The 20072-nt window shown below is 36.0% G+C and overlaps 1 protein-coding gene across 1 annotated transcript in view; it reads left to right on the top strand.

Annotated features, from left to right (window-relative positions):
* LOC112684682 (phospholipase A1-like) overlaps positions 1-19408 on the top strand; it is a 34709-nt gene extending 15301 nt beyond the window's left edge. Inside the window, exons 3-7 of the mRNA XM_025556318.1 lie at positions 9176-9339; positions 13960-14205; positions 17114-17293; positions 17834-18017; positions 19090-19408. Of these exons, the coding sequence (XP_025412103.1) occupies positions 9176-9339; positions 13960-14205; positions 17114-17293; positions 17834-18017; positions 19090-19243 (928 nt within the window). The 3' untranslated portion in view covers positions 19244-19408. The remainder of the gene's footprint in view (positions 1-9175; positions 9340-13959; positions 14206-17113; positions 17294-17833; positions 18018-19089) is intronic.
* Positions 19409-20072: the final 664 nt, after the last annotated feature.

Raw genomic sequence — 20072 nt, 5'->3', positions numbered from 1 at the left:
GGGGGCTATAGCCCCCCCCCCCCCCCATGGGCCGTGTTTATATGTATAATGTATCTTGACTATTTAATAGAATCAATGGATGCTCGTTTTAATCAAAGGCTTATTGATGTTATGCCTCTTGAAGGACTTATTCCGGCCAATTTAAATATGTATGACGATAAAAATATTATAAAAACTGCTAAAATATATGTCCAAGATCTCCATGATAATACCTCATCTAGATGAATTCAAAGCATGTGTGCCGATAAAAAGAAGACTTTAAGTACTCTCCATAAAATAACAACATTATAAATATGTTAAAATTATTCAAAAGCATTCAATATAGTACATACCTGATCTTAAATAAATAATAAATTTTTTTTTAATAAATATAAATCAAATTTCAAACTACTTATTTCTACAGTGCATTGTTTAATATTCTACTGTAAAATTATGTGTGATTTTAGATTCTAAGGGAAGTAAAGAAGCTACGTAGTATATATGCAAAAACTTAGATTGTGACTTGAATCTTATATGCGTTAAAAGAAAATGCAAATAAATTAAGGGAAGATTAGAAAATTTATTTGTGAGGGGCCCTATATTTCTTATTGCATAACCTGCGAATAAAGTCTGCGCACGCCTATGATGATGTCGTTGTTTTTATGTAGCAAGACGCTGTACGTATTTTACAATGAGTGTTCTATAGAACTATTTATGCTAAAAGTAAAAAGGTTCGTTTTCGAATTTTTATTGCAGTGGAGCGGTGGCGGTTCTAGCCACTACGAGGCCCTGTGTGGCACGTGATTTTCGAGGCCCCTACTATTGTATTGGGGGTATTCATTTTTTTTTAATTAGGTGTAAAATTATGTATTTTTAATGCTTTTTAGGGCTTATTTTCATCATTACCGCTGTTTAACGACTGTAGATTGCATATAGAACCTATAATACATAACAATTTTTTTTTTTTTTTTATTCAAAGAGTGGTTTGTTTTTTCATGTATATAATTGATTAATTTAAATAAAATATCTGTTGGGATGTTTGAACAATCTATATATAAAACAAAAAGTTAAATAGATTATGAATAAAATATAATATTAGCACAGGGTATCTGTGTAACAGGGGTGAATCTGTAATTACATTAGTTATGGTTACATATGCTTTTAAAAAAAAACTTCTACTTTTTTTCTGACTGAAGTTTTCAATCAAACGCTCAAAAAAATGTAACAAAAGCATTTTACCTTATAATACAAATAAAAATTACCATTTTCTTTATTTTCTTATTAACAAAAAATGTTTGGTTTAAGAATTATTTAGAAAATTATGACTAAGTGTTCTCAAGAAAACAAATTCATTATAAAAATATTTTAAATTCTGAGTGAAGCGAATGATCTTATGGTTATACAATTATGTTAATTATTATTTTTTTTTTTTTGTAAACAATTCATTACGCGATATCGGTGTAATGTTTAATCGTTATCTAGCATGTCTAAGATTACGACTACTTCGTGGTAAAATTTAATTTGAAGTATTTGACAATGATAAACGGTATTCGAGTTTATACTTGTAAATTTTACTCCGGGTTCCGATTTTTCATAGTAAATTGTAAATTAATTGCAGATTTTCGCTCGACTTTTTATTAACTGCAGTGCCCCAGGAAGCGCGAGGTCCTATGCCACCACATAGCTCGCACACCCTTAGCTTCGCCACTGCAGTGAAATATGAATGAGTGTATAGAGACGAAATAACTGTGGCTTCACCAAGAATTTGATCTTTAAAGCATGAGCCTTGGCCGTATAGAAATATCGGTAAGATTTTTGAGATATTTCGCCGGAGCATCAGTTTTTTAATCTAAAATTTCTTACACGCATATCTTAACATACTTGATAACACGATATGAGTTCTGGAGCCAAACTGAGTTCATGCTGTCATGCTATACTATGCTTCGAAGAATATTTGATCAAACGTAGTATACAAAACGAATAGTTTTCTTTTTTTTATGTTTAAAAAGTTATACGATATCAGAAACTGATGATGGCTATTTTTCTGTTAAATACAGTGGATTCTTTTTAATAAAAACATGTGTCGGGACCAAACCCATTTTCCCATTGAATTTGTTTTTATTTTTCACACGTTAGCCATAATATTGGGGAAAAAAAATGTAAAATTAAATAAATAGATTAATAAATGTACAAAATAAAAATGAATAATATAATCTCGGGACGCATAACTTTTCAGTGATTTTCTGTTGTTATATATGTGGAGAAAGAGACTTTACTTTGTCCGAGATTGCGATTTTTTCTTCAGAGAAAGATCTTTTCGAAACATTGTCGATGACGTTCACGATCGCGTTGAAATTCACGGTATTAATGACATTATTGTTATAAATGTGATTTTTTTTTTTTTTTTTATTACTCTTTTTAAAAAACTACCTTTTACTCTAATTAGCTGAGGTTAGGTTAGGTCATATTGTAATACGAATGCAGTGTTGTAGTCGACGAACTAAAACCTTTAATTCTAAATATATCATGGTGTACAATAAATACAACAAATAAAAACAAAAATTGAAATTAAAAGTTAAAAGTTTAAATTTTTTTAAAAAAAAAATACGATTTACTACGTGTTTATTTAAAAATAATAATCCTACCCCATGCTGTTATATTGTAGTAACGTACTTCATATCGTAGACCCGTTTCGTTATTATTTTAATAGTTGAACGTGATGAGAGTGGATTACTCGTTAAAGGCAACGAATTTACAAACAACGCGTAATTCCATCAAGTTTCTAGTCATTGCTTTATATTATTATACCACTAGTGCAGTATATTTCTATAAGACTAGTTTTGTTTTGTCGGATTGCATTTTATTGTTATTTCCGCCGGACGTGAAAACGTCTGAACAAAGGGAAACGGTTTCGTTACAACTTTGCAGACAATTCAAAATTTCCTCGGGATAATAACAAACTGATTCTATCAATACGTGAAATACATGCATTTCATTTCATGTTCGTATGTACATGTACTTACATGTACTTCGTAAAAATGTAGGTTTTTTATTAATTTTAAACCCGTAACGAAAAAACACTGTTTCACATAAAAACATCGCACATCACATTTTAGCTGTGGCATTGATCTCGTAAGTTGTGAGAATATTATTAAGTATTACCTTTTTACACGAAAAAAACGACACGATTACTTTCATCGATGAAAGTTCATGTCCTTTTATCAATTTTCCAATATACTGTTTAAAATTAAAGTATAAAATTGTTAAAAATACACCATCATGAAGAGTAATTTTGATGTGGTATTTTTTTTTTTTTTTTTGTATAAACGGGCGCAATTGTATTGGAGTGATGATTACTATACGCTAAGATTGCATATGTCGTACATGATACTGTAATATATTATCATATTCGACCAATGCGCGGTGTGATAATTAGTTGACAATTTTTTTTTGTTTTGCCCACGACGGTCATATGAAATCAGTTTGAAATAGTGTTTCTATCAATAATCGATGTGCTTGCTGTTTGTGTTCTGTGACTGCTGCAACGTAAATCGTACGACATTGATCGAGCGTGCAAAAACGTCTGTATTTTCCACATTTTTTTTATTTTTATTTTTTTACTTAAAACGCGATTTACTGGGAAGTTATCAAACATTTTCCCTTTTACGTAATAATGTTCTCAAGAGTTGTGCACGAGCAGAAAAAAAAAGAAAAGAAACGATTTTATCAACTGCACGCGAAGCTATTTCGATATTGCGCAACAAAAAATTCGTCATCTGATATAGTCTAGCGAATTTCTGCTACGGGCCCAATGGGATTTAAGTTGGTACAGACTAATTTCGCAAAACGTCGTCCGTATTCGCAGCGATCGAAATCAGTTATTACTGCTTTTCCTAGACAAACCGATACGTTATCATAGCGAGAGTTAAGATCCCTTTGACTCTAGTGCGTTACATATACATTAAGTGCAGTTGATCGGATACCGTGTTCAACCGACGCGTACAGTCGACAACGAGAAAACGGAAGTAAAATCATGGTCCACGTGGCTCATGTTTGGTGATTGTTTGCCGGAAATTAAAAAAAAAAAAACCCGCAGCTGGCGAGGAGATAGTCGCTCGCGTACAGATCGAAACGACGAACGAACTACGATAATCGTGAAAATACCACTTGATCAGCGGGGACAACGTAGGATCACGGGTACGACGACCGTTCTACAGACTTGACTTACGGTTTTGAACGTTCTTTGAACCCGTAATCCTGTGTCTTGGTATTAGTCCGGTGTGTAACGTAATTTACTGCGGTCATCCATGAAAATACGATTCGTGTTCACGATCGAAATCGCTTGTTTGAACGCAAATATTGTACGCTGTACGGTCGTGCGTAAAACGCACTTAATTAATATTGTACGACCGCGGCCATTGTCAGCTGAGTGATTTTAAATTCACTGTGTAATGTGTCAATACGATTTCGACCAAACGCGGGGATAGTTTGACCATGGGTTAAATCCATAAATAGTTTAATAAACGAAAATCGGCTCCGCGAATGCACGCGTTTAATATTTAATTATTAACGTTTAACCGAGACAAACGGTACGTACGGAACGAAAACAAGAACACAATATACGCACCTGCCGCATAATTTATGTATATCACGTCGATGATTGTTTCCTATTTATTTTGTTCCACTTAATTTATCATACCGTGTTTGGAATAAAATATCACAGGCAATAATTAAACATCTGTTTTTAAGAGGGTGGCTGCGAAATTGATTTATTGTTTCCACATCGGTTTGTTTTCTTAACGATTGCAGTCGAACGCTAATATTGTATCGTTCGACGAGAGTGCACGGACTATGGTATAAGGTTACGAAGCGAACAATTAAAAATAGCCAACTATCGGTCATAGATTAAAAATAATGCACGAATACCGTATAATATTATAATCGTATAATTTGCGTTGTCGTCAACGTATGATAAAAAAAGAAAAAGAAAGTTTCCCGTATCGGCGCACTTAAGTTGGATAGTTTGTATAAAAAAATTAGCACTGGAAGCTTTTCGATCAAACATCGTATCGTGTACATCGGTATACATACGGTGTTGAGTACATTCAAGTCGGTAATACATTTACGTTTGTCGCGTTGAAACATTTTACAAAACCGTGTACTATGAATTCCGAACGGAACGCAGAAAAAAACCTTAATTATTTTCCTTCTGAAAAAATTCGATGTTTTGTTGACGTTAAGCTTGTTAACAACGCGGAGAATTCAGACGCAATTGCATTATCGATGTTCGAAAAACGTTTTAGACTACGGTTGTTCTTGTGCAACTCCATTGCATATTTCAAAAACCTAAAATCTCGTCGTTTACACGAGCTACGGTCGACTACGATTATTACTATGAAAAAAACTCGTAAAAAAATAACCAATAAAAAAACCCCGTAATGGGTGCAATATATTATATTACGTCAAAAACAGCAGAAAAACATATGAGAAATAGAAAAAGAGCCATGGGAAGAGAGACAGAGAGAGAAATCGTTACAATGTTTTTATTATATATGACACATTTCAAAGCTTCGACCGCAGAAAATGGCGGTCGTGTGTTGTCACTCATTGTCGTCTATTAGACACTGGGACCTGAGAAATAGGATCTGCGGATACGAGACGGTGTTGAAAAGACCGTAACACGCATCCGCGAGAGTATAATAATATGTAGAAGCAGCGAAAAACCGAGTACGACGGTTGCGGTAAACGCATCTTTATCCAAAACTAATCCAAAAGTTGTCAAACTACAATTACATTCTTGCGATCGCACACATATTAATACATTTGCTTATTATTAGTAAAAGTATCGCATAGTGTATGTAATCTCTAACGGATGTAAAACAATTCACTGCGATATGTGTACGAAAATGATTGAAAAAATGTCCCAGTATTGCGAGTGTTGTTGAAGAACCGAGAACTTAATTTATTACAAATCTCCGACGTATAGACCAGTGTTTCTGAATTTTCGGTTCGCGATAAAAAGGGTCCGTAATGTTTCGGTAAAAACGGTATTTTAAATTTATTGTTTTTAACACTTTAAACCGTAAAATTACCGTATAGTAAAATATACTCACCGATATTCCTAACCATCATGCCTAATAGTAATGCTACTATTGCAACAATTTGTTTCGGACATCATGATTCGTATTTCATCGTTTTTTCAGTTGCAACGTTGCTTGCGTTTTTGTTAAATGTTAAATAATTGCATGCAGAGGATCGGTAGTTATTCCGTGGCAGAATCATAGATTGACTTTAGATTGATCTAGATTAGATTTATATATAGACTCTAGATTGGCTGAGAAAAAAATAAAATTTTTTTTTAATCCTAAAGAAAAGTAATTACATATGAATCATGCACAATACTGAATAGATCGTAAAAGTTACTTACCTGATATTTTTACCATTATAGTGAAATTAATCTTCAATTTAAGCCTACAGTGTACAATTGTAATAATTTTTACTATGCATTATAAAGTTTATGCATTTAAAAAAAAAAATATAGTTGCGGATCAGGAAAATTAAAGAAGGGAACTATGAGATTTTCAAATCTTTTTCGTCAATTTTAGAATCTAACAAAGTAAACATTGATATGATACTATTAAAATTACTATCCAAAAGAATTTGCAGTTATTGCATGATAAATCCACTTAACCAAAATTCATGAGACGAATATTTGTGGGTAAAAATCCGTTTGTAACGAACTCACAACATAAAGTAGGCTTGATAGAAGAAGAACTTTTGTTAGAGTGATCGTCAGATACTGGTCTACTAACTACATTTAAATCAATATCTCCGAGTAAGTTTTGGATTTAACTCAAGGGCGAGTATTTCGTGCTGTACGAAACAGCGATAAGTATTTTACTTACATTTTCTTCTACGTATTTGTGGGAAACTGGATTTTTCGGAATAATGCACATAAAAAATATTTGAATGTTTCGTGTCATTCGATGTACTCCGCGACGAGCTTGAACTTAATCCCGACATACAGCGATTGAAAAACCCAGACCTTGGTATTGCTTCAGTCACGGAGATCCGGTGTTTATGGTCTGCGATCGACTAAAACGAAATCTAATTCGTTCGGATGCCGCCGAATAATAAGCCGGACGCGAATAAATACCGCGCGATTACTTAGCCCTTGTTTCCAGGAGCGTCGCGGGAGAACTCGTTTCCATCCGCTGTAACGTATTATTTCGACTGTTTTTATCGTTGTTTCGGGTTTTTATTGTTGTTTGCTGTTAACGACGTTGCCATTGATGAAACATTGACGAGTGGGGGTCGAGAAAAAAGCGTGAATACTTTAAAGATTATTTTCGCGTAAAACGTGTATTGGATTTGGATGGATCGTGCGATTTAACGGTCTACGACAACGCAGTCGATATTTACGATACTTGCCGAACGCGTGCAGTTTTGAGTAGGGTACGGTGCGTGGCGGTATAGCCCTCCAATACCGGAAGTGGATCCGTAAAATTTAACATTGCGTTTTTCGCTGTACATCGCATTTTGATATACTCATCCATGTGGCTAGTCATAACAACGTCGGTGAACGTTTGTCGTCCCCACGCAAAACGAGTCGAATCAAACGAAATAAAATTAAATATTATTAAATTTCCAACGACTTCGGTCGATTTACTGCATTCCGCCCAAGAGCTATCGTCATCGACGCGACAGGTGTCGGACCTATCACAATTAGGGACGGCCAGGTGATGAAATACCATCATTGATAGAACAAACGTCCTGTTAGAAACGTTGATAACTAAACAACTACTATCGGAGCACTTCGATACTGTACGGTATTGAGTTCCGTAATAGATTCACCCGGTCGTCAAATGTTGTTCACCCTTCATCGGCCCGTTGTTTTGGGTAGGGGTCGTGCGATTATTTTTGCTACGAGTCTTCGGTATTACGGTATTTGTGTCAGGTGTGGACCTAGGGGGGGGGGGTTCAGGGGGTCAGCTGACCCACAATTAATATTTTTTGACAAAATTGGCCTCTTGGAAATTTTTTTCTCTCTTTAGATCTTGATTTAGACTCTTGGACAGTTGGCCCATCGGAGTTACTTGAAAAATGAATGCCATGTATATTCAAAATTTAAAATTTTTCAATTTATAATTTATATTTTAAATTAGATCATTTTAGTAGAAAGTTAAGTAAATCATATTTTATTCCGTACGTTTGTTGCGCTAATAAAATTAGATTATATTTATTAATTGTAAATAAGTCATTATCGGTGGTATCACTAATTCTAAAATGTAATATAAATATACTTATACACTTTGATGAGTATATTGTGTTTTTTTTTTTTTTACAAGGTATTCGTTTCTAATTCATTTTCATCCCTATTAAATGGCCTCTTGAAATGGCTTGACCCATAGTTCCTCGACTCTGGATATCTATCAGATCAGGTAATTCGTTCAATAAGTTGGGTTGATAAGTTTAATGTACATGGAAATTCGGTACCTCAAAATTTCTGTATGTCGAATTCTTTTTCAAATCCCGATCATTCAGTATTGGACTTTAAGTTATTTCGATATACCGAATTTCCAAATGTCGAATTCACTAATTCGAATATATGACGGATAAGATTAAATATAAAATGCTCAGATTATAAAATGTAAGTAAATGACAGAGCTTGTACACACAACATTGTAATAATGGTGATATTTAAATTATAATTCAGCTAGTGACCAATAACGGTGTAAAAGTTTCACGGACTTCTATTCATGAACTTCGAAGATACGATCAACAATAGTCAGGAGTTTCTGTCAACATTTTTTCTACACTTAATAGTTTAGAAAGTTTTATTGAAAGTACTTCTAATACTAAACAAAAACAATCAAAAATGGCAGATTTTCTACTTTTATATTCAATGTATACTTTTCACAATTACGAATACTTATATTATGTACATATAATAAATACACAATTTTCCACATAATTAAACATTTTCATTTCGAATTTGATTTATGGTTTAATGTTCCTCGGTTTTTGTCCCTTGCGACTTTCGATATTTTTTATTTCATGTTGATCCTCAAAAATTTGCTCTCCACCTGCCGCCCGTTAAACGTGGCTCTGTAGACGAGTATGACAGATTCTTAATAGGTTGTTCGACGCGCATTTTCGTGTGCAGGCTAACCGCATGCTTCGAATCTCATTACAGGCACACCGGAGACGGGTCGAGGCTTCAGAAGCAAAAAATCGAATTCACGTCACCGGCATGGCTGCACTCGAGCGGCTGGGATCATTCGCTGCACACGGTGTTGATCGTGCACGGTTACGGTGGAACGGCAGGAGACCATTTCCCTGGCTCCGTACTCAGAGACGGTAAGCGTGTACAGTACACACACACATACACACACACACACATATATATATATATATATATATATATTGTATATAGACTTAAAATCTATTGATTTGCGACCATTTGAATCCCGAAACCGTTACTCTATGAATGGTTATTTCGATAACACTTCGAGTGGTAAACGAAAATATATCCCTACATGTTTATTATATTTTATCGTTGGAGTTATTGACGTCTCAGACGGAATTCGTGTAACACAATGTACTTTTTGTCACGATTTTATCGTTTTTGGTCTCGTTGAAACACTACAAAGGTTATATAATATCAGAGCCGTACCGAGCCATTTTTTATCCTGAGGCAGAACTGAAGCAATGCACCCCCCAGGTTGTATGGTTGTCATGCTTACAGCTTTTAATATGTATAACACGATTCAGAATAATCTGAAAAATTGTAATTAGGTTTCTAGCAAAACAAGAAATAACATTTCTTAAAATAAGTTAATTATTTAATATTTTTGCGCCTCCCCCCAGCTTCAGGGGCCCAAGGCAAGTGCCTCGCTCGCCTCACCCTAGTTACGACTCTGTATAATATCGTAAACAATGTATTCGATGGACTCGATTAAATATACTGTACGGCGCGTTTATGTTGGACGCAGAACGTTGTGTAAATCGTTATGATTTTTTTCCATAATTTCACGAGATCGCTATCATCATTATAAACATGTAAGTTAAAATATTAACGTAAAACAATCGCGAGACACTATGGAGCACACACGAGTATAATGAATTATCCGTATCATTCCGGCGGTAAATTATATGACTCGGCGGTTTCAACGAAATATTTATTATCATCTCTTTAATGAACGATACCAGTGAAATTATTACACGCATAGTAGTTTAACTTAAATTTAATTTATTATCAAATACGTCTAAAGCCGCTCTACTATTTTTCAGTACGATGTTATTGCAGTCGTTAGCCGAGAATGTACGTAAAATAATCCCCGCCATAATGGTATTCGTAGCCTATGCACTAGTCTTAAGCTCCCGTCGTGTGCACGTGTAATACGATAAACGTAATCAAACGGTGCATGGCGGACGACAGTGATAATAATATGATTATTTCTTTGATTCGTTTTTATTTTTCCGCTGCGTATTACAACCATAAAAGAGTTTCGTTGAAATAGAAGGTATACGCGTGAATCTTGTGAAGTTCAAAACGCACTTGATTACAAGAAATCAACACGATATTGAGAGGGACGATATTTGTTAGTGCATTCGTGTAGTATAATAACATAACATGGATATATAAATGAATAGTTAACAACCAATTTTACATATAACTGATTGCAAAACGGTGTAAAGTCTTAAAAAAATACAGTTTTATTTTATATATATATAAATGAAAACAAATTAATTAGGTGTAATATTTTATAGTGACATATGTCTAAGATAAAATTAGTTATTGATTAAAGTACTAATATCACGATAGATTAAAGTGAAAATAATTTTTTAAATGTCTTTTCTTTGTAAAACAGTATCAAATTTCATTTTTAGATGACAGTCTATACAGTTTTAATTTAAAACTAACAGTTGACTATTACTCTGAAAATAACGTGAATCTAAAAAACAAACAAATGGTTATACCATTAAAAACTGTTGTGGATTTCTATATTAAGTTATTTACGAATGTTAACAAGATTTATTGGTATTAAAAAATGTTTTAATTTTAGCCATCGTTATATTGAGCATACAAAATTAATAAGTTTGGTTGGTTAAAGTTAACTAAGTAATGTGATAAAAATAAGTCTTGTCTATGGAATTTTCATGGAATGCACATTATGTTGCAATTCAAATCTAAATACTGTACTTGTGCTTATGCATAAATGTATGAGCTACAATATATTTTCAATGTTCGGATAGAAAAAATAAGAAAAGTGATTTTCAAATGAGACTTAAAAAAAAAAAAAAATTATCGAGTGTTATAACACGTAGCCGTATATCTGGCACTTTTGGGTTTAGTCGCGGAAAAATATTCACTCGTTATTGCAGTTGAGAAAAGTCAAAATACGTAATGTAGAGTGCGGATAAAAATATTGATTTAGCGAAAACGCGCAAAAAATAAATCAAACCAAAATTAATTATAATTTTTACTTGATTGATTAATTTTGAAAACTATCCACATTTTAATAATAATATATATATATATATTTGTTTCGTACGGCATAATGAATTGCGTTCAAATACTTTTGAAAGAAATGTCGAACACATTTACAAATGAATCATATACTTCAATAAAAGTATATTTTAGAATAATTATCATGCTGACAGACACAGTTGGAAAACCGTTATAGCCACGGTAGAGTTTTGTCCACCAACGGTAGAAGTCGATAACATGTTTTTCCCTGCGGTGTCGAAACGTCTATTTCGACGCCTTTCGGATAAACGATTCGTGGTTAGACTCAACTGCGATTCGACGCAATGCCGCGTGTTTCAGTCGTGGCGTTCCTGGTCAAATCCACAAAGTTTTGGTGGAGCTGTAGAAGGAAAACCCGAAGTAAAAGACGTGAATTCGTACGATTAACATAATACCGTTACGCGTGGCATCTCGTCAAAACAAATACACTTGCGATCGACCGCAAGTGATCGACGAACGACCCCTAGAATCCCGTGATTTGCAGGACGCGCCAACGGAGCAGAGTGGCGCTTACGTCTACGGAACGGGGTGGAGGCACGAAAAATTTGAATAAAAAAATATCGCATGGGAATCAATCGGTGCGATACACACCGACGTGCGAACAGAAATGACGGTTTTATTCTTACGCAGATCTCGCACATGTTTCCAACGCGTACGCATCTCCTGCATCTGTTCGTCTTCACGTTGTCAATATCATCGTCAGCAACAGCATGTGCAGGAGCGGCTACACCACCACAGTTGGTCTCGTGGTCTCCATGCATATTTTCCTACAACTGTGAATCCGAAGCCGCGTTGTCCTGCGTACAGGCCCGGAATGGTTAGGGGTTATCGTGTTAAAAGATTTCAACGTCTGAGGCTAATACATATTTGAGTTTGACTGTTACTTTTCAAGATCGCGAATATAAACGTAGTTATAGCGATCTAGTGACTTTTACAATCAGATAAACACTTACCGTGATATATGCCGATAATGTCGACGTACTCAAACGTACTCATACATAAGAAAAATATCAAGTGCTCTATTATTCGGCGATGAACGTTTTCACGTCTACCGTGGAATATCATTTTCACGGTTGCTCCGACTGTCTTATACATCACCCGACTGCATCTGATTTGAACGCAATGCAAAAATCGTTATTGATTTACTTAAAATAAATTGATAAAAAAATAACTAAATAAATAACTATTAACAGACGTATTTATTTTGAATTTGATCGCAACTGCTCATATTTAGCCTCACTTCTAGGGGGAGGGGGGCGACTCAAATTTTTTCGTTAATTTAGGCTCAACATTTACAAGTTAAATTTTTGGTTACATTGAAATCTGGTGAATCCTTATTATTTGTGGTTTTTTTTTTTAATCCTATTCTGAATCCATTTGGAATCGATTTCTGTGTAGTTTTTTTTTAACATCTATCTGTATTTTAAAAATTATGCTTGTGTTTTATTTGATTTTCCATTAAATATGGACTCGTCAAAAAGCCCAATTTGGTATTCATAGCCACAAGTAATTTGATTTCATTATAAAATGATCCACATTAAAAATTTTGAAATGTGTATCTTACATATAATCGATTCCTTAAATACGGATTCAAGGGAGGACGATGGCCCCTTCGTCACCTCCCTCTAAAATACGCTCCTGCGGCTCACTGCAGTAGTTAGGTGTATAGGAGCAAGTCGTACTGAAAAACACTAGAGCGGTCACCGATCCGAGATCCGTACAAAACTGCAAGACCGGAGGTCAGATTATAAAATATTTTGATGAGTCAGAAATGGATAACGCGATCGGTTAATAAAATGAATACCGACAGTGTTGGTCAGTGGCGTGCCTAGAAATTTGGTATGGGGGGGGGATGTTATGTGTGTTACTATACAAAAAAAAGTAGTTTTTAAATTAAATTCATCAATTACCATATTTTTTCTATAGATACTGGAACGTCTTGATGTATGTTAACTAACGCCAATCCATTTAACCGTGACTACCTCGTCGTATTTCTTAAATGCGTTTTTAAACGTTTAAGACAAAAAAAAAAAAAACCCATGTAAGGGATACATTCCCTATCATCCCCCTCCCTACGCACGCCACTGATGTCGGTGTGAATATTGCGTGACACACGTCTGATCCAATTCACTCGCGGTGACGGTAATTCTTGCAAGCCGCGCATTTCGCTATCGGCGGAGTCCATAGCGATCTCCTGCTGCACCCGGCATACTTGTTGAACCCCACGTGTAGAAAGGTTTGTTCACGAACGTGTGTTGCAACCATCGTCACGTGTCACGTTTCTTGTTCGGTACGGGAGAAAAAATTTACTACACGCAAACGTACAGGTATTTATTTGTATACTATTGATCGAAAACCGTTTTCGATGGTGATTCCTTCATTTGTTCTATCGTCAAATGTTTATTGTCGCCGCGAGCTGCAGCTGCTTTTTCTCGTCTGTTGTGCAGCATACCTGAAAGACGGCAAGTACAACGTGTTCGTGGTGGACTGGGGAAAGCTGTCGGCCATCCCGTGCTACGCGGCGGCCGTGCACAACCTGAAACCCGTGGCCCGGTGCATGGCGGCCGCGATCACGCGCCTGCGCACCGCCGGCCTGGACGTGGACCAGCTGACGTGCGTCGGTCACAGCCTGGGCGCTCACCTGTGCGGCATGATGGCCAACTACCTGCCGTTCCGGATGCATCGTATCATCGGTAAGTAGTCGGCACCGCGCCCGTTCGCGTTCCCGCAGTGCCGGCGTTACCCTTTGCGAGGCCCTGGTTAGTAAAAACTTACTTAGCCCATAACAATAGTCACCTATAGGCCGCAATTAAAGGCGATAACATGTTATCAGACTGGATGGCAGCAGCACGCGATATCGGGTAATGATTGATTGAGTTTAAGAAATGCTATAAAATACATTTCCTAGATATCCCGGTTTCCATACTGTGCGGCCGAATGGATCGTCGTTGGTGCATATATAACGTGTTAAATATAATATTGTTGTTTTGTCAATTGGTTTTTTTTATTACACGTTAACGGATTTCTTTAGAAATCGCACTCGCTAGGCGATCCACACATTTCACGTTTTATTATGTGAGATTTCCGTACGAAATATTTTTCAATGAATATTTTAAGCGCGAGGCCCTTGAAAAATGCCCCGTTTTGCCTCCCACTAACGCTGGCTATGCACGATCCCGTCTCGTGTAAATCTTGCGTCGCGCCAACTCGGAACACCGGATTGGAATAAAAATCGAATCCCGTGTGTTCTTCATATAAGATTTCGAACATAAAATATTAGTTTCACGAACACGGGTACAGACAGGCGCGAAGACAGAACGTTCAATAAAAATCCTTCGAAACGTTTATTTTTATTTTTTATTATTTATTTCGATTACAACAGTCTGTACAAAATGTAATAAGCGTAAGAATTTGTGTTCATACCGAAGACAACCCGTTCACTGACGACACTCTTTAGGAATTTACATTATTTAAATTTCCAGGGCAAGTGGGAAGAAGGTAGTAGCACCATTTTCTTTTCAATCTCTTGAGGGATGAGGGATTTTGGAAATACCTAAAGATAAATATTTTACCAGAATATTTTGACGACTTTTTCAAAATTTGTAGTTTCGAACATAGTTATTTGGAGCAGATTGTTTTCCTTTGCACGTCGGAACATAAAGTTTGATTTGCAACATCAAATACAGCGGTCGTGAATAGGCGGACCATTTTGTTTTGGATTATTTGTAATCGTTGGATTATTTAACGGATCTCTAAATTCGTTTATGGTAAGTCTACATTAGTTTGAGAAGAAGTTTACTTAGATTTAATCTCGTGTGGACACTTCGCAGTGGAGTGTAAGTTTCGACTTTGAATGTAGAACTTGTTTGAGTGGGCGAAGATGAGCTATTTTACTTTGATTTTTGTACGGTGAATGTGATGTGACCAACCATAAAAAAATGTAGTTTATTCTTACGCAACTCAGTTTTGCCATTAACTACGATCAAAAACTAATAATTAATTTTTATTCGACGACCGTCTTATAATTTACTAAAAAATTGTTGTTTCGATGCATTCTCAATACGTCTATTTCATTGATTTATTCCTGATTTTCTTACATCCTAACATTTATACACGAGTACAAATATATTACCATCACATAATGTGTTACCTCAGCCCATTTACATCATAAACGTAAAATATATATACTTTTCAAATAAAACAATATTTAAAAATAAATCAATATTCAAATAAAACATATACACTTTTCGTATAGTTCCTACATCTGAAAGACAATGACATTTATTTTCCCTATCAACAACGTTGGGAGCCTTATTTACTTCGGATTATAGTCCGTCCAGTCGTTCCAAGAACTTGACACTTGTGAATAAATCGGGAATAAGCCAAATTTTATCAAATATTTATAGGAGTATGGTTATTTAATGCGAGCGTGAACAAACGTTGCTTTTATTTCGGCTTCTCTTTTTTGACTGAATACCTGCACAGGTGCCGCAGTGGAAACATGAAGTTTTTGAATTCGAGTTAGTGTATGGGGGGAGGGGGAGAAGAGTCCAATACATATTTTGCTATCGACAGAAATTTATTAACGTTACGTGAAATTAACGGATTTATGGTTAAACTTATATTATTGAGTATACATCGTGGTGGTAGTCGGGTAACGCGAGAGATACGAGCGGGATGATAATAAACGGAAAGCGAGGGACAAGTCGTTATAAGTTTTCCAGTGCGATTGTCGGTGTTATACAAGTAATCGCCGAGAAAGTTGTTTTGCGATATTAGTTGTATTATTACGTGTTTAACTATGGCAATCGATAAATCACTAAAAGCCATCCGCAAAATGTTGTTTCATTGTTTCACACGGAGGAAAGGTGTAGTAGTTCGTAACGGCAGGAGTAGTTTGTGCTACAAATATTGTAACGGTTTTGTAACGGGCAACGTCCGTGAACTATGCGTGAATAAGCCAACACACTGTGTTACCTTCCAAAAGCCGTATTTCCACGAACGAGGTGCTAATTATAATATTATCGTGTTGGATCGCATCACTCGAGCGTTATTCTTACGTGCACAGTTTTTGTTTTCGGAAACGCCGTGTTTCAATCGCACTGTTATGAGGAATATTACGAGGGTTCTTACGGTCGACCGGAGTAATTTTCGGCAGTTTTAGATTCACTGGTTGTAGAAATCGGTCGGCTGCAAAATGCTGGGTCGAAATATTTTTCGGATCAAATGTGTTCGGTTAAAATCACGAATAGTCGCTGTAGGTACACGTTGATTTTATTCGATTTTTCGGAAACCATGTTATAACAGTCGAACAATATTACGAATAACACTGACATTGTGATGTATTATTTTTTGTAATGTGAGAAAGAACGGGCCTTGCGCGACGAATGAGTACATTCGGAGACAAAATAGGTTAACAGCGTTTCAAAGTAAAACGTTGGTGAGATCATTTTGATCTACGGAAATAGCACGTCCATTGGGAGAGGTACGGGTTATGGAAACAGGTGTTAGGACGGTTACAAGTACGTTTTGTTCCGAGCGCGCGAAGGGTTTGCAGAGCCCTTACGTGTTTGAAACCAATAATTTGCACGTTTGTCGCAGGCGTGGATCCGGCCAAACCGTTAATCCGCAATCGGGCTTCCGGCCGCCTGGATCCCGGCGACGCGGACGTCGTGCAGATCATACACGCCACGGCCAGGTACGGGGACCTGAAGCGCATGGGGCACGTGGACTTTTGCGTGAACGGAGGACGCGCGCAGCCGTTCTGTCTGAACGCTTCTGGTGAGTAAGCCACGCGCGATACGTTTTCAAAGATAGTATTGTTTACGTGCAAGGAGCATACGATCGTTCAAGGAATAACAATAAAACTGTCTCGCTTGCCGCGAAACACGGTTTACAATTATAATAAAATATTTTTTATTTTTTTTACCACTATCGCGAGGGGTGTCGAACGCCGGGGGGATGCGTTCTGCGGTGCTCGCGCGAAGTCTCGTAATGAAATGAAAATGCACCGCGACAAAAGTATCGAAACAAATCTACACAATCGTTAACATATCGACCCATGTCGACACATGATCGCCGACAACGATCGATACGTATCATAACGTGAATAAAATCGATGTCCGCGCTACTCGTTGTTCGTCTATCGACGCCGAACGTACGATTACCCTCCGTATACCATTCGATAGTAATAATAATAAAAAAAAAAAACGTGCGTTTCACAACGCAATTATTCGATTTCGTCAAAACTTTCATTTCGGAACAGTGCGCGCGCGCGATGAAATGTGACCGTTACGATAATTTGATTGTATTGTTGTGCAGACACGGAACTGTGCAGTCACGTGCGCAGCGTGTGTTACTTGGCCGAGAGTTTGGACGAGGGCACGGCCCGGAGAGCGGAGCCGTGCACGAGGCGATGTCTTCAAGGCGACCAAGGCAGCTCGTCGGCGGTCAACTCGTTCGGACAAACGCCGTACGTCGTACTGGGCCAGCACACGCCTGACGAGTAAGTGAACCCTGGCAACTGTACCGTTTATGTCCCGTACCACGTACATTACCTGCGGGGGCCCAATCACCTCTTGCGTGATCTAAGACAAATGGACGTTTGGACGTAGAGACAAATGAACGTTAAAAAAAAAAAAAAATATAAAAAAATATAAGAATATAAAATATAAATCAGTAAATAAAATAAATAAGTTATTTATATTTATTATAATATGTACATTTTGATGTCAAAAATATTCATTCAAAAAAACTTCACCATCGCGATTTGAATTAATTAATGACATCTTACACGTACACTTGAATGCAATTTGTACACGACTAACACGGTTATAGATGTGTATTGACGTGTCTCGTGTATCACCGTGTTTCGATAAAGTGTGATAATCATTACAAACTGTAAAAACCAATAAGTTATAAATATATATTTATATACATATTGATATATTTTACCTATTGCTAAAACGATAAAATTCGATAAGGTTTGATATTATGATACGATACAATTAGTTATATTATGAACGCTTATATTATCAATGGTTTTATAATTTATAAATATATATATATATTTATTTTTTTTGACGTCCATTTGTCCCCACGCCCAAACGGCCACGTCCATTTGTCCAAACGGACCATGCGGACCACTACCTCATAATGCTCGTTGATAAGTCCGTAAAAGTTATTGATGAATTAACAAGCGAGGGAATGGACGGACGACCGTTATCGCACTTTGTGATTCGACAGGAAAAAATTGCATTTTAAATGTGCATAAAAAAAAAGAAAAAATTAAATAAATTGTTACCAACCCAATTTTTTGCAAGTCGGTCGGTTCAGATTATTTTTCGAAGTCACTATGTCGCGAGTACTACCGAGTACGACGATACTCTGCTCGATCGTATGAAATCGAAATTTCTGTGTAAAATGTATGCCAATAACTACGCGTGAGATAATCGAGTGGGTAAAATCAAAAAGTATAATCGAATCCCTTTTTTTCGTGCATACTTTGGATACGGGTACGACGAACGTGCCACGTTTGTGTCACGTTTTCACATGAGTTGTTTTCCGTGTCGATATAGGGTCAAAGGCGTGTACTGCGTGACGAACTCGGAAGCGCCGTACTGTTCGAAAACGAACCCGAAGGGAAGCCCGTATTGCTGTGCGCCAGCCGTGCCGGACGCAGGATATATGTTGGACCTCACGGATCAATTAGGATTGGAAGAAAACAACTAATAAATATTAATAGAAACGGAAAAAGTTGCTACTTCCTTGTGTTTTCAACGGGTTTCGCACCAAATGTACAAAATACTTAACTTAATGCATTCGAATAATAATATTATAAAGATTATATTTTATATTTTGATAATATATAATCGTTGGAGATATTTACCTTTATAATCTAACAGGTTTTTGTTATTGCATCGGTCAAACTACGGGCAACTAGACCTAGTCAAACGTCCCGAGTTTATAACATGTAAATGCCATAAAAGTCCTACTGAAAATCGTTATACTTTGGCGTATGCAATAGGTAATGAAATATGTATTTTGGTAAGTAAGAGTTCAACGTTGAAAATAAATTATTTAAAAATAATTAAAACAAATAGTGTTCTGATGAACAATTACTACTACTAATTTTATAGGGTGTCTCAAAAATAACGCAGGATTTAAATCTGCTATAAATTAAATTTATTTCTTTTAAAAAAATTAACAAATATATCATTATTTTCATCAAGTTGAAACCATAATTTGTTTATGTTTATTTGATCCAAATGAGGCCGAAGAAAATTACTGAGCTCAGTAGGTATTCTTGTATAGTTACAACAGGCGTGACTTATTATACTTCAAGAGAAACACTCTCTGCTGCGTGAGAAGTTTCTGGATATATTTTTTATATTTTTTTGTAAAAGAAGTAAATTTAATTTATAGAAGATTTAAATCTTGCGTTCTTTTAAGACACTCCATATATTTGTTTGGTCTGGGATACGTGTAGATTGAAATTGAAAATAAATAAACTTATTTGATTAAGAGTTGAAATCGTTTCAAATTTTAGAATGAATTATTT

This window comes from Sipha flava, unplaced genomic scaffold (genome assembly GCF_003268045.1).
Source record: "Sipha flava isolate LNK unplaced genomic scaffold, YSA_version1 255_pilon_pilon, whole genome shotgun sequence".
NCBI classification, from domain to species: Eukaryota; Metazoa; Arthropoda; class Insecta; order Hemiptera; family Aphididae; genus Sipha; species Sipha flava.
The sequence above is the reverse complement of the archived record's forward strand: the minus strand, read 5'-3'. Positions and strand labels throughout refer to the sequence as shown.